Source organism: Engraulis encrasicolus, chromosome 7 (genome assembly GCF_034702125.1).
Source record: "Engraulis encrasicolus isolate BLACKSEA-1 chromosome 7, IST_EnEncr_1.0, whole genome shotgun sequence".
Lineage (NCBI taxonomy): Eukaryota > Metazoa > Chordata > Actinopteri > Clupeiformes > Engraulidae > Engraulis > Engraulis encrasicolus.
Genome location: NC_085863.1, coordinates 37,379,041 through 37,395,565, shown reverse-complemented (window position 1 = coordinate 37,395,565; position 16,525 = coordinate 37,379,041). Strand labels below are relative to the sequence as shown.

Below are 16,525 nucleotides of genomic sequence, written 5' to 3'. Positions count from 1 at the left end.
CTGAATGCCCGTTCCAGTGCGCATGGTGCGTCACAGGAGGTTGAGTACATTTACGTTCCCACATGGATAAAATATTATCTGAAGAATATCACAAATGGACTAGCTTTCAGATGCATACGCACGGATGTGGTCTGCATGAGGGGTAGCCTATGAAATTGGACTAGGCGGAGACTCGGGGATAAGTAAGTTACGCATTCAAAATACACTCGAAATTGAAACTCTTATCAGAGTTATCGTTGGCATTTGAAGCATACGTCCAACGCGGTGTCATTGTCATGAACTGAGTCAGACCATAATTGGAATTTCCAGCCAACATGAATGAGTAACGGAGAGACTACCCTACGCTGGATGCTATTCAGGAACTTACGGTAAGATACCCTTCTGCCTCTTTTAGAGCTGAAAAGAAGCTTTCGCTGCCGTAAATCTTGTTCGGCGGAGGGTGGAGGTAAAGAGAACCAACCTAGGAAGTTTTTCCCAGTTGTGGCAAAAAAAGAACAGCAATGCGAAGCTTGTGTGCTACGTAGATGGTTGTCTGGGTTAGCAAGTAAGTACATTTCCATACCGTCTTCCAGAATTTCACGTATTTTATTGGCTCGGAAACAACATATTTTTGGCCGTCGAATGAACAGACTGAAGGACCAGCTATAACTAGAACTATGGCTCAAACTCAAATTCCTTTTACGCGTCTGATTGCTAATACAAAAATGTAAACCAAAGCACGTGTATAGTTTTCTAATGATGGCTGCAAGATTAGTAGGGAAATGTTCTTATCGAGAAGTGTACGATAGAGAGACGGGTGAACATGACAAGAATGTTAATTGCCTGTGGCATAACCCGTCCTCCATCGTCTCCAAACTTTTGTCACTAGTTCCAAATCTAAGTGCGTCCAAGCGGTAGCTTACGGCTTATCTGAATTAAAAATGAATGTCTCGAAATCCATTCAGTACATTAGCTATAGTGTATAACTTGTGATTCAGGGGAGTATTTACTTCTGAGACAGTTTCAGTCTTCCAGACTGATTAGGTCACTACTGTGCTGTGTTCTACCTGTTGAAGTCTTTCCACTGACGTGCTTCTGCTTTTTTGCTCGTTAAGTCACTCATGACTCTTCAATGTTGTGATTTGTGATCAGCGTCACTGATAATGTTGCCCTTTGGTTGAAATACATTGAAACCATGTACATTTGTAACATTGTGTGGGTTATTAACTTGAGGCATTACCATGTCTGATAAATAAGCGTTAGGTTCAGTAGAAAGTTGCTGATGACTGGTTATCCAGTGTTTTGTTTTATGACTGCATGAAAACCCTACCAATACACACCAGTTATGCAGATTTCCCCTGGCATTTATCTGGAAACTCTATAGTAACTGAAAACGGGACGTTAAGGAAATGATGTGATGATGGCCGAGTTCCAGCCTCTAAGTTTCCTCCTTTTCTTGTTATGCCGTGCGCATCTTGCATGAAGGTCCTTAACTGTGCGTCATTCGTCAAATGCCACACCCAGCTTCATATATTCCCGTCCAGTATATTTGGAAGCAGAAAACAAAACAAACACACGGGTAAAAACGAGGCTGTTATATTAAAAATGCCGAATCCACACACTACCACAGTCACCATCGGCTGCCAGACCCTCCTCCTTCCTCTCCAAATGTTCCACCTGGAACCTGGTTGGTTCCCATGACAGCACTGCGTAAAGCAAATCGTTACCCATGTCATCACTTAGCTGACTTCCTCACACACGCACACGGGGCATAAGCTGGACAACACAGCTGTGCGTTACACATTCATGATGTGCTGGAGGTCAGAGTGGAGGAGAGCTTGATAAACATCAGCACCATGTTTATTTTCGTCTTTGCTGTTAAGGCGTACAGAAATAATATTTGAGAAGTGAGAAGCTTAGAAGATAGCCTATTGCCATTATCTGCACCATGACCTGGACAACCAATAGGCCTAGATTATAGACAACCCAATAGCATGATTTTAGCAGCCATTGTGTTTGTAATTCTTTTTCATTGCATTGCATTTAAAAGGATGTAGGCATGTGAAAGTAGAAATGGAAATAGAGTTGGAACTGGAACTAAAAGAAGCCACAGTTCCTTTTATTATGTTTGTGTGTGTCTTGCCTCGCCTGTGCTTCAGCTGTGTAAACTTGCATAAATCCTCATATGCATTGCCCTGGGTAACGAGAGTCTGGTTTTGCATCTGTTTGGGAACTACGCATTAAGATTTGTGGCCAAAAGTAGTGCATACCATAGTCGAGCGGTTCTCAACCTTTTTTAACAAATGCCATAGTGATCTCATCATAAGCAGATGCCCCCCAATGACAAATGAGCATCCCCCCTCAGCTGCCTCCTCCTCAATGCCCCCAACGGCTCCCGCATGTCCCCTAGGAGGCTGTAGAGCCCCTGTTGAGAAACACTACCATAGTCGGCTGCGTCGTCACGTCGCCTATGGAGGTCACTGACCCCCTTTACTTCCTCTGCATGTGGATGGACTGGCGTGAGCTTGGGTTCACACTTTAGTATGACAGTATGTCTGGTATTCAAATGGGCTGCAGAGTGTTGCTGCAACAGTAGACTAAAGTTCTACAGCTATTTAGTCTTCTTGTCTTCATCAGCCATGGCAGCATGGCCTATGCTAAGGTGGTGCTCTATATCTTCATATCATGGTGTTATGGCTGAATATTTGAAATTTCGGGCTGAATATCTACTTAAATCATGAGTCATTCAAATATGTTTTAAAATCAGTTCATATTGGTTAGGCAAATCTTCAGCAGCACATTTCAACTATTGTCCCTGTATATAGTCTGTCGATGGACATGTTCCACATCATTAAGCCACTTGTCTGCAAATCAGAGGAGATTTTTTTGTAGTGGAGATTGAAGATTACTATGTGGAGCTTAATGGAAGTGGTTTACGTTGTGGTACAATGATCTCTCTGGCTTTTTGTTTGGATTGTTAAGTATAATAATAATGGGTACCGGTTTTATAAAATTGTGTTTTGGACATGATTCAGGCTCAACATTGCCTCTGATGACATGCTCTGAGTCCTTGCCAAATAAGGTCGTGGTCCATCCTAATTATTTTCTCGACCTAGTAGTTTTCACATGATGGCCATGTTGTGTCTGTGAATGGAGGTTATAATAGATCCCTGTGCTTCCTGTCGCCAATACTGCTGATGGTGCAGTCAGCCAGGGACCATGAGCTCGACACAGAGAATCGCCATCATCAGCAGAGCTGGTCTTAACATCACACAGACCGTGTCATGGGTACAAGAGTTGTCACTCCCAGTCATGTCCACACTATAATTGCGTAGTGCCCTGTATGGATGAAGATGCATAGCAAAGGTCCTACAAGTGATTTGAGTATGTAAAGCAGTTTGCATAAACTATGCGCTTGTAGTGTACACAAAAGTCAGAATGTCATAACATTTGAAGTAATGAACTTGAGTGTTTTTCCTTTCCCAGAACAGAAACATGCTACAGGCTACACATTCATGAGCTGCGCATTACAGTCTCCTTCCATTCATGAGTTTCCTACCTACAGCACAATTTGTACAGAGCAAAAAGAGGAATTGTGCCTTTTTTCGGTGTGCGACGCGTGTTGTAGCGGTGGTGGTGGTGGGGTTGGTGGTCGTGTGGGGGTTGTGAGACGAGTACAATGCAGTAGCACAGAAAATCATCACCTGTTTTTCAGAATATGAGAACACGGACGCATTCTGTGCACCTGACCTGACAGTGACTGGCAACCTGGATTCTTAACTGCCACATAATCCCAAATAACCAGTTTTTTTCCTGTCCAATTTAGGACACTTTATGGTAGAACAAGGTAATTTGGAATATCTGGCACTGGATCATGCATTGGTGGACTACAGTTATGTGTGAGTAGCTCGTGGAATTTTTGACATGCCAATGTAATCATTATTTGTCTCTGGGCACTTTTTTGGACATGAGCACCACTTGTTAAATGCAACAGCTTGAATCTGCAGCTGCAGCTCTCCAATCACAGGGTCTCCACTTCCTGCAGCTCTGACATCTGCACCATTCTGTAGCTGACTGGGATTTGTGTTGCTGAACAAAGCGCCCTAAGTCTTCGTGCAAGAGCTGCATGGGAATACATTCTGGCCAATGAACTCTTTACCCTGCAGAAAGCGCTCCGGCGTATTAACCTGGCCTCCCAGATAGGCTAAGCTATATTAAACGGCAAATTTACTGTAAATATGTAGTCAAAATCCTTGCATTGTCAAGATGTCAATGGCTAATAATATGCCATTCACATTAACTCACTCAATTATAAGAAGAAGAGCCGAAGATGAGTTGTGCCAAACTGACTGTCGTCAGGGGCGATGCTTTTTTGAGCTACTCTTTTGGGCAACGGTACTAAATCATTTTTTTCAACAGTCTCTACAACGCTTCAATCAGAACTTGGATCAGCAAATTAGGAGCAAATCATGCTGTTTCTCAGCGACATTGCCCAAACGTTGCCCTGTGTATTATCAGCTTTAGAGGGCAGCTCATTGATCCATCGTTAACAAATGGACTGAGCAGCCCACTATATTGTTACAAAAACAGGGGGGCTCGGTGAGGGGCTGGTCTTTGCCAAAAATGCCTGGGGCCACTTTTTTTGGCCCAGTCCTGCGTTTGTTCTTCCCACTCCCTGTAGTGTTGTGACTCCAGCCTACACTGTGATCCATTCAGTGCTGTTTCTCTGCCTCCTCTCCTGTTGCTCCCTCTGGAGAGGACATCTGTGTTGAGAGTTGACTTTGTTCGCACCGGACACTGGACCAGCGGGCTGTAGGGAGCTCACCGAGCTGGCTGTTGGGAGTTTTAACCATCCGTAAAAAATCTGCAAGCAGTGCAGAAAATCCACAGCAGGAAATTGGTTTTGCTTTTTGTGTTGTGTTATTTTCTTTTCAAATACGTGCAATGGTGTGTCTGGTTTCAGATTTCACATGTGCAGGATAGGACATCACCTTAGGCATCTGCTCTAAAAACCGACCTCCTGATTTCTTTAGTGCATGTTTGTACTTCGGTGTGCATTTCACAACAGACCTATTTTGCACAGCCATGTCCATACTGTGTGCACAGCGTCCTGAATGTTTAGAAGGGCCGGTGCTGGCCCGACCCCCTGGTCCTGCCTCTTTACATTTGAAGCTGAATTAGCCAATTATGCAGATGCACAAAGGAAGTCCCAGGAAACATTCTCCACTAGTCTACGTTTCAGGATCAGGCAGTTTGGGGACATGATGAGAATTTTAATTGGTTCTGACTGAACAGTCTATCACCAAACGTCTGTCTCTAGTACAGTAAGCCTATGCAACAATCATATTATATTTACCAATTCTCATAATATTTGTTTCTCATAACATTTCTGGCTAGGTTTTTCCTTTTCCCAAAAGTTGGTGATGAGCCACCAAATGCAACATGTACAGTAGTTTAGACATAAGAGTTTAGTTGTAGCAACTGGGCTTCTTTTTGGAGATCATACATTTCATCTTTTATCTACATGACTTTGTCAGCTCTGGCCTTTTGTTAAAGGAGCTCATAGTTGTGCTATATCACTGGAACACTGGAGAGGAATCTGTGAACCACACCCCGTCTCACATGTCAAAGGAGTGTCAATGTCATGACAACAGTGGGATGCCTGACTTTGAGTGACAGGTCAGAGTTGGCTTTAGGTAGGTTCCATAAGTAGCCACTTATTTTCAAATTCACAAAGTCCCATTCTATAACTCAAAATCTTTTTGCTTCCAACACTTCAGGATGTTTGATGCCGAACACCTACTTTATACAACAAGTAGGAAAATGATGGGGAAAACTTTGGATAAAGTGTAATTCTGAATTTAAAATCCAAATGTACCAAAAGTTAAAGTTTTGCCCTGATGAAGATCAGATCTGGGATTGAAATACCATGCCATTTTATTAATTATCGTATGTTAGCCACATCTATCAATGCCTTTTAAAACTTCCCTTTTCTTTTTGATACACTTGATTGGTTTGAACCTGAAAGTAAGTCTTTTGTAATTGATTATGCTGGTGGTAGCGCAGGTGGTAGAGGAGCCTGTTTGGCAACCAGAAGGTTCCAGTTTCAAGTCCCGCTCTGCTTTACCCCATTGATGTGTCCTTGAGCATGACACTTGACCCCAAAATTTCTCCTGGTGGCAGGGTGGCATTCTGCATGGCAGCCCCTACCATCAGTGTGTGAATGTAAGTGGGAATGGGTGAATTTGAGGCGTGCATCATTGTAAAGTGCTTTGAGTGCGCTAAGGAGTGGAAAAAACGGTAATTATAAAACGCAATCCATTTACCATTTTACGGGAAAACCGCTCTGCCGAGTAGGTGGATTGTTATTCCCCTCCCTGTAGTATTGCGGTTCCAAACTGCAGCACAGTACAATACGTCCAGTACCACTTCTCTCTACTCTCCTGCCTGTTGCTCTCATCAGACCAGCTACAGTGTACGGTACACTATGCTACGATAAGCCCAGTACTACTACTCCCCTCTGCCTCCTCTCCTGTTTCCCTCATGAGAGACCATCTGTGTTGAGAGTCATCATTGTTCGTCCCGGATAGTGGGCTGAGAGGAGCTGACAGGGGGCTGTTATTGAGTTGTAGCCGTCCGGAACCAAGTCCAAGTCCAATCAGGGAGATAAACCCAGTGGGATATGTGTTCACTGAGAGTTCAACTCTGTCGTGAAGCAGCTGTTTTAAGGTGTTATTCCTATGATTTTCTTTCTTTCGATGTGCAACAGTGCACCTGGTTTCAGAAGTATTGTGCAATTAAATGAGACCTCGGACATCTGGCCAAAGAACTAAACTCGTAAGCATTTCTTTAGCACACATTGTATTAAGGTCTTGGTTTCACAGCTGAGCTATTTTTCACAACAATGACTTTTGTGGAGAGTTATTTTCCAAAATGCTATAACGGTCATTGAAGTGTAATTTCTATAGATATTTTTTTTTATTATTATTATTATTTATGTTTTAAGTATTGTCTGGGCAATCGCAACTGGGTAAATACAATCAGATTTTTTCTCACCAGGGGGGTGTTATTGAGTTTTAAGCTATTTGGAACAGAGGCCAATAGTCTGGGAATACCCTTGTTGCCTTGTGTGCTCGTTACGATCTGAAGGGCATGGTAACCTTTGCAGAAATCTTTGCCTGAGTTGAATAGATAAGTTAGTTCCCAAACTATTCGTTTCGTGTGATATAGTCTGGCAGTAGACAGGCTAAAGTCCAGTCAAAGTAAAATAAAGCCTCAGTCTGGGAAATGTGTTCACTGCAGGGTCAGCTCTCGGTTGTGAAGCAGCTGTTTGATGCGTTTACCTCTATTCTACTTCTACTTCTATTCATTTCTTCCTTTCAAAAGCTCACCCCAGTGGGAGGTTACTTGTCTGTCATGACGCAGCTGTTTGATGTGTTATTTCTATTTATTTTTTCTTTCTGACCACATTGTACCTGGTTTCTGTTTTACACAATTAAATGAGACTTTGGGCATCTGATGACTGAACTAGACTGATTTATTTAGTACACATTGTACTTCAGGTTTTCTCAACTTAACTTACCTGCTTTGCACAGCCATGTGAAAAGTTATTTTCCAAAATGCCAAGCCTCAGGGTAATAGAGAATCATGATGGATAGAAATGCATCATTCTTGAAGACTATTTTGAAGTTAATATGTAGCTCTCAGCTTATTTTGAAAGTCCATTCCAGTTAGTCCTCCACCCCCAAAACTACATTACCCTATTGGTGCAGATTCACAAAGGAAGTCGATGGTCATCTAAAAGACCTGTTTTTCTTTCTCCTTGGCCTCAGGGACATTATTCAAAGTGAGTGTCTGTCTCTTGTCTCCTTTCTCCATCTGTTCTTCATGTAGCAGTAGTGCGTGAGTGTAGCGGCTGGAGGGTGGAGTCCAAGATCTTCAGCCAGCCATCAGCATGTCCAGCCCAGGGGAGTCCCCCGCCAGGAGGTGGCTGCCCAGCCACAAGTGCAAGCAGGAGCACCTCTCTGAGGAGCAGATCGAAGCCATCAAGGACAACAGCGGTGAGATCTGTCTCTCTTTCTGTCTCTTTTTCTGTCTCTCAATGTGGGCGACTCTGCCATGTCTCCCTTCTCTTCGCCCTCAAGATAATTTCTTTAGCATGCTCTGTGCCAGGTTTCTCTTTTTCTGTCTCTCTTTCTGTCTCTCTTTCTGTCTCTCTCTCTGTCTCTCTCTCTGTCTCTCTCTCACTGTGTCCATCCCCCTCTAATTCTTAATTCTTTGTTTCGGTCACTCACGGTAGGGACACATAGACGCGAATTTGGCCAAGTGAAGCGAACTTCACCTTTCATTCCTATGAAGGAGGCGAAAGCAAGCGAACACGAGCAAAGCAAAATTATTAAACCAAGTTTAGTATTATGCAAATGAGGAGATAATTTTGCCTGTGGCGGCCAATCAAATCAAGAAACATAACTGTTCCATTCCATTTGATTTGCTGCGATGACCTGATGACGATTGAGCTGTCAAAATTGAACACTGAATTTTGCCTCTCTTCGCCTTGCTCGTTTCGCCTCCTGTGTCCCTAGCATCACTAACGCATTTAACTAACACATTTTTTTGGACTCCCTCTCCATCTTAAGTCCCTTCCCCTATCTCTCTCTCTCTCTCTCTCTCTCTCTCTCTCTCTCTCTCTCTCTCTCTCTTTCTCTTTCTCTTTCTCTTTCTCTTTCTCTCGCCACCTCTCTCTCTCTCTTTCTCTTTCTCTTTCTCTCCCCACCTCTCTCTCTCTCTCTCTCTCTCTCTCTCTCTCTCTCTCTCTCTCTCTCTCTCTCTCTCTCTCTCTCTCTCTCTCCACCTCTCATTCTGTGTCTGTCTCATTCACTCACTTATCTCTCTCCCTCTCACTCACTTACTAATTCTGTCTCTTGTGTACACTTTTTCTGACGTTCTCTCAATATATATCCAGATGTCTTTATGGGTCTCTCTCTCACTCTCTCTCGCTCTCGCTCGTTCTTGCTCTGTCTCTCTCTCTCGCGCTCTCGCTCGCTCACTTGCTCTGTCTCTCTCTCGCGCGCTCTCGCTCGCTCGCTCACTTGCTCTGTCTCTCTCTCTCTCTCTCTCTCTCTCTCTCTCTCTCTCTCTCTCTCTCTCTCTCTCTCTCTCTCCTCCCTTTTATTTTCTTCTTTTGCTTTGTAGCTTTGCCCTTTGTCTCTTAGAAGCATGACTGACCTCCAGTGTTTCTAAAGTACAGAATGATCAACAGTGGAACTCTCACCCATCTCTTTTACAGTATTCTTTCTGTCCCTGTTTACACAAACACACAATTACACTTCCTAAGTGGTACCTTTGTATACCACAACTTAAACAGCCTAAATGAAGAGGCTGGTGTTAGGTCAGACACACCACATGGTCTACTGTCTTATCGTTAGCGTTACCCTAGGGGGCTGTACTTTTGTTCTTTTCTTTTCTTTCGGTTTTGCCTTGTGTGTGCATTCCTATGGGATAGCCTGTGCAGGGTGTGAATGTGCCTCTGGTCGTGATTGTAACCATAGAGCCTAGATGGCAAGCAAGATAACAGCCTAGGAAATACACTGCCAATGACGTAGAACGGAAGTGCCATTCCATGGACGGTGTCATTGTGCCCACTGGGTGCCATTTTTGGGGTTTTTATGTTGTTTGATGCCTGGTAAACAGGGTGTTATAAACAATCACAGCCGAAAATGTCCATATATGGTCAAATAAGTCTGAAGTTCCTGGTTATGGACATCCATAAACTTTCAAGCGCGGAACTCTGTTCATTTCATGAAAGCGATCTGTTCATTTCATGAAAGCGATCTGTTCATTACATGAAAGCGCGTCATAGCTCAGCATCATTTCACCCCCAGAAACGCCTTGCATGGCCCATGGCCGTATTATGCACATTTCTGCCAATAAACCATCCACTTTTTCTTTTCGGATTATTTATTTTTACACAGAAGGGAGTAGTCACAAAATTAGTTTCACTGCCAATTTTTCAAGGACAGGAAGACGTGACTTGAATCTCGAAACTGTCTTGGATCCTTGGCCTTTGGTTGTGATGACACCTCTGCCTCCTCCTCTTTCTCTCTCCCTCCCAAATCTCCCCCTCAGAGCTCCGGCCCTTCCTGGCCATCCACCACCTCCCCTTACTGAAGGAGGAGCACGTCTCCCCCCTGTTGCATGGCAACCCTGTCACCTGCAAGGTGGATAACACGGAGCGATACACCACTCGCTCCAAGGTGAGTCTATTAGTCATACAGACACGTACCATGCATTGTTTTGTGGATAAATGAAGCAGATATGAAGACATTGCTGCACATATCACTGTACAAAACTTTCCAAGAGCACTCTATGTAGTGTAAGAGGAAATGAAATGCATCCAGTCATGTACAAGGGAGCCAGCCATCAGCATGTCCAGCCCAGGGGAGTCCCCCGCCAGGAGGTGGCTGCCCAGCCACAAGTGCAAGTACAGTCATGTACAGTCCAGTCATGTACAAGGGAGAAACCTATAACTTCTGAGATGAAACGGCATCCCCCCAACAAGGTTCACTCACCTTGTTACACTGTCAAGAAACTCTCATTGCTTGCCCACAGATTCCCATAGATGGGCATGTGGTAGCCTATTCTGTCTCATGATCTGCTGACATAGCACAAATGCTCCCCAGCCACCACATGCATCTGACTGTTTTGTCAGCCACCAAGTAGGCAAAACAACGACAAACAAACCCCAGATGGCATAATTTCCAGAAAACAGTAGCACAATCTTAAGACCCCTGGTGTATTTATAGATATGACAAACTCATAAAACACATGATATTGTGTTATACAAGGGTCACTTATTTTGACTCTGGGACCTAAGAATGAACTCCATCTTAGAGAAGACTTCTTGTCCCCAGAGAGTCCCATGTTTCACATTTGCAGAATGCTAAAGGCACATACCACAGGAACAGACTTGGCCTAATTCTAGTTGCAAACACAAGAAAAGGAGATGTGGTAAACACATGTTAGGAGAAGTTGGCAGTTGTTGGTCCCCACTATATACTGTAATTAGTAGAAATAGTCGAGTACATCTATGACCTTAACTTAATACACCAAACCCCAAAGAAATTGATACAAAAGGTTTTTCAACTGATTTCAATACATCCAGGTGTCCTTACTAACATACTAAAAATCTAGGAAAAAGCTTTTTTTAAAATAAAGGTTATTACATGATAATTACATTATTAGCTAACTTCAAAAGAGCTATTTCTTTGATATTGGAAACCCAGAAATGTTGTGTATGTTAATATGTTTTTGTCAGCAATATATATTTGTCAAAATTGCCAGATGCTAACTTCCTTATATTGTTCAACGTCACTATGTCATCAGTCCCTCCAGTTTTTCGCGATTCAGCGATCGCGTGGATTCATGCAAATTCAATGATATTCTGCATAATTTCACGATGCTACGTAATTCCTGTAAAGCCGCATTTTCCCGCAAATTTTCCCCTTTGTCCCCTTCAACATTCTGTGGAGTTTATTGATTTATATTTTCGTCAAAAAATAAAAATGTGACTACAATACCACCGGAGACGAAAACCAATAGGAAGCATTTTTGTTAATATGTCACTGAAACATTGAAACATATGCAACAGCTTGCAATGAGAGAGAGAGAGAGAGAGAGAGAGAGAGAGAGAGAGAGAGAGAGAGAGAGAGAGAGAGAGAGAGAGAGAGAGAGAGGAGAGAGAGAGAGAGAGAGAGAGGAGAGAGAGAGAGAGAGAGAGAGAGAGAGAGAGAGAGAGAGAGAGAGAGAGAGAGAGAGAGACCAACAGGTGCCATTGTAACGCTTGCATACAACCTGGCTACTGTACCCCGCGACGCTCTTCATTAGCCTACTGGTAGGCTATACCCACAAGTATTTTTTCATAACGCGCAGTCCCGTTTTCCCCCGAAGTCGTTATGAAATATCGACAGAGATTTATGAGTGGCGCAGCCATGATTTTTTTTTTTACACATTGGACGCACTGGCTTACAGTTGAGGACGATATTATTAGCCCCCCTCCTGAAATTAGACATTTCTCTTGATTTCCCAGTAAGTATTACCATTATCCACCGTTTCTGTTATTCTGGAAACAAATACACTGATGGAGATAATAATCAATGAGTTGAATTAGGATTTTTCTATTGTTACGATCATTTTAAACAAAAAAGGGCAAAAATGACAAGGACAAAATTATTAGCCCCCTGATCATTAATAGTCAATATGGCGCCATTTATGAACCAAAACTGACAACAGGCTCTGATAAGTTGCTACCTAGGTTGGCCCGTGCCCCACTAGGGATTTTGGCCCATTTCTTCACTGCAAAGTGTTCTAGCTGGTCCAAATCGCATGGATGCTGAGCATAGACATTAACCACAGACTCTCAGTGGGATTGAGGACTGGACTATGAGCGGGTGATTCCAATATCATGGTTTTAGTGTCCTTGAAGAGCCTCTGAACTAATCTAAATGTGTACTTTGTGTTACAATGTTGTTGGAAGACCAAGCAATCCTGACTCAGACCCAGACTCCCTGTGTCTGAGGCTGAATAACAGACTAAACTTGATGCCCTTCCACTATGTGTAACTGTGGAAACTGCTTAGCCTCATTAGACCAAAGAAGCATTGGACAGCTGCCTAGATGATTGTTATTGACCTGGCCTCACCTGGAGGTATTTTTCCCCCCCCCCCCCCCCCCCCCCCCCCCCCCAAGAAAGACAGTTGTTAGGGCTTGTCATCATATTGGGCTTTGGGGCCATCAACACAGAAGAACCCCTTTACTAAAGGCAGTGCATATCAGAGTGTTATTGATCTTTGTCTGTGAACATTTGAAAGTCAAAAATGAGTTTTGAACGTCTCTGCTTTCATCTGATGATATTCAATTGCACCTGCTTTGATGCATGAATTCTGCTTCTGTCAGGTGAAGAAAGGGATAGGCCTTGAATCGTTATAAGATGGTTTCCACAATTAAACATGGTGGTGGATGCATCATTCTGTGGCAGCCTCAGCCACAGGAAACCTTGTTTGGGTGTACGGCACCATAAAAACTGAAAATTATGATAGAATGTGGAAAGTGACCTTGCAAAAATATGCTCATAGAGGGAGTTAAGATCTTCACTGGATCTTTCAATAAGATAATAACCCAAAACTTGCATCCAAAATAGTTCAAATGTTCTTCAAGGATAGCAAAACCATGGTCATGGAGTGGTTCAGACCTCAATCCATTAGACAGTATTTGAAGAGTGCTGGAAATGAATGTCCATCCTCAACATCCATGCAATTTGGACCAGCTTAACTATTTGCAATGAAAAAAATGGGCCAAAATGCCTGGTGCCAACATAGTTAACAACTAATCAAAGTGCCTGGTGTCAATTTTTGTTCATAAATGGCACTGTATTGACTATTAATGATAAGGGGGCTAATAATTTTGTCCTTGCCATTTTTACACTTTTTTGTTTAAACTCATTGTGAAAATGGAAAAGTCCAAATTTAACTTATTGGATACTATCTCCATGGCGTATTCGTTTCCAGAATAACATTTATTAATAATGATCATTCTCAATGATCAATGAAGAGATATGTCTAATTTCAGGAGGGGGGCTAATAATATCGTCCTCAACTGTATAAGACGCTCTGGCAGTATTTTATTATTGTCAATATTTTATTATTCTATTATATAGGAAGTGTGTTTCTGAATCTCTCTCTCTTTTGTCGTAAGCCTGCTTAGACTGATTGTGGTTTTCAGTTACCAAAAAAACCCAGAAAGGGGTGCAAAATCTTTGCAAAAAATGAGAAAATGCCGCAAAATCTTTGCAAAAAATGAGAAAATGCAGCCACTTTTTGACCACAAAATCCCAGCGCAAAATCCTGGAGGGACTGTGTCATGTTGGATAAAGACACTACTGCTATGGTAATATCCATGTGCTGTTTGTCAGGGCACATCATCAGTGATGAATCATGGTGTCACTGGGTGTTTTGGGTCTTTCAGCAGCTGAACTGAACAGACAGCAGCCACTAGGCTACTTGTGTAAGTAAAGGGCAAGGTGAAATGGTTGAGGAAGACAATGTCCTGGAAGGAACATGGGGCTTTAGCATAGCTTTCACATACGCCAGAGTAGGGCCTGTTGTAGCTTTGTAGGCAATGGTCAGGGCCTTGTATTAAATTTGGCATGAAAAAGAGGAGTGACGTGCAGTGACATTTGCAATGGTATTATCGCACAAGCTGGAAGACCAGTCAGGAGGGAGTTGCAGTAGTTGAGGTCAGATGGACAGTAGGCCTACCAGAAGTTGAGTCATTTAGATCAGGCACTGTCTGATTGTATGTATATTGAAGTTACTGAGAAGCGACATGACTGGGAAACTGAGGCTATGTGGTCAGAGGATGGTAGATGGTCATCAATAATGACACCTAGGTTTTTTGTGGCCTTATTTGGGGCAACAGCAGAGTCCATATTGAGTTTGATATCGTGGCAGCCTGATTCTTTGCCTGGGATCACCAACAGTGCTATTTTAGCGAGGCTCAACTGCAGGTGGCATTCTTTCATACTTGTGTATAGTTCAGAGAGGCAAGCGGTAAGGTGTGCGTAGACTGTGGAGTCATATGGCACAAATTACATATATGACTGCTTCATCAGTGTAACAGTAGTATGAGAAGCTGTGAGAACAGATGACATGACCCAGTGACGTGGTATACATGGCAAATAGGAGCCCCAGCACCAGCCCTTAGGACAGCCCTGTGGAGAGGCTATGAGTTGAGGACAGCTGACCTTGCCATGATACATGCTAAGAATGATATTACCAGACTCATAGAATGTCTGGAAGAACATGAGAAACATAAAACTCAGTTATTTAAATCTTAAAGAGGTGTTAAATAACCATGTTTTGAAAAACATTGCTAGCTGGCGTGTCTGCACAAAGATTTTTAGATTTACTACAAAACAAAAAAAGATGTCCATAATCTCTTCTGAAGATATCTTTTGGTTTACTAGATACAAAATAAAACGGTAATTTTGAGCCTGGCGTTTTCAGATTTTGAGTTTTTGCATTTTGAAATTTAATGCATATTTAATTAGACATAGTCTAATTACCATATTAAAACATAACATCTCAGAAAACTTGCAATACATTTTTTTCTCACAAATATGTGAGTAATCACCGGGTTAAGTTTCATGGTGATATCGGCAAGCTAACATTTTTGGCCTATTCACCTGGAGTGTCTCTCTGCCCTTATAATAAGCCTATGGCAGCCATGTTGAAAATAAATCATTTCCCAAAGTCAGATTTAACTAGATTTTTAGTATGTCATTTAGCAGGTCCAATAGTAGTAGAATCCATGAAAAAACCTTTTGTATCATTTTTTTGGGGGTTAAACCCTAAATGTACTCACCTAAAAATACAAACTACTATTAGCAGATTACCACTCACATAATGTCAACATGGAGCATACATCAAATCCAAGTGCAGAAATTGAGCAACATTTGCTACATGGATGTGGATGCTTAAGCCGGGCATACACTGTGCGATATTTTCACTCGTGGGTATTAAGCTCCTGCTCACACTCCACGATGAAATTTCACTATTTAAAAGTTCACATCTCACGACTCACGTCCGACACATCTCACACACTATAGGAGCCGACAGTTGGATGTGAGCCAAATGCTTCCACTGTGCGACGCGACAGGCACGTTTCCTCGGTCTGCAGAACATGCGCACCTGAGGTGGAGATGAGGTCGCGCTCAACAGCGAATCGCACAACCCTATTCATTTGTGCATGTGAAGTGTCAAATCGGGTCGTAGCACTGCTTTAACTGTGCGATTTACGCACGGGCCACGACCAGGATTTCAAACAGTTTTGATTTTCTTGCGACCCTGCGATTGCACGATCGTGAGGCGAAATCGCTTGTCGTTACCCCATGTAGGCCTACACTGCACGATGCGAGACTCACGATTGACCTGCGATTGAGAGAGTGCCAAATCGGGTCAAAAGTCGCACAGTGTAAGCCCAGCTTTAGTTTGTCCCACCAATATGATTTGTTTGATCAATGATCATGCTGAATTTTAATTAGGATGGAGACCTTCACAATTCCACTACTCCTTTTAACACGTCACTTATCAGGTCTTATAAACTCAGCTGAAACAGGGATTGGTCTTGAACAGTATTCATAGTAGTGCAGTAGTAGCAGAGCAATCAAGCTTATTAGTCAAGGTGGGTGGGGTTGGTGGGGTAGCAAAGAAATGTGACTGTAATCATTGGATAGGCTATGTTGGCCTATATAAAATAAATGGCTGATACAATTTTTATGAAGCAATTCCTGAAATTACATTCTCAGAACATTTTTTTGTTTTCAGGGGACCTATTCAAGGAGTTAGGCGTTGGTGGTCAAGGTGGCCTCCTTTATAGTGCTGGGGGAAACCCTGATGACTTGTGGTTGTATAATTTGAGGAACAGACTTGGCCTAATTCTAGTTGCAAACGCAAGAAAAGGAGATGTGGTTTTGACACTTGACAAATTGATAC

The 16,525-nt window shown here is 42.7% G+C and overlaps 1 protein-coding gene across 5 annotated transcripts in view; it reads left to right on the top strand.

The window, feature by feature from the left end:
- pld2 (phospholipase D2) overlaps positions 1-16,525 on the top strand; it is a 56,043-nt gene continuing 39,518 nt past the window's right edge. Inside the window, exons 1-3 of one of the 5 annotated variants that reach the window (XM_063203427.1) lie at positions 1-368; positions 7,876-8,039; positions 10,105-10,232. In XM_063203427.1, coding sequence (XP_063059497.1) covers positions 7,934-8,039; positions 10,105-10,232 — 234 coding nt within the window. In that variant the 5' untranslated portion in view covers positions 1-368; positions 7,876-7,933. Of the gene's footprint in view, positions 369-389; positions 545-5,886; positions 6,817-7,872; positions 8,040-10,104; positions 10,233-16,525 lie in introns of those variants that run through there. The other 4 variants (XM_063203426.1, XM_063203428.1, XM_063203424.1 and 1 more) reach the window with 4 other exon arrangements.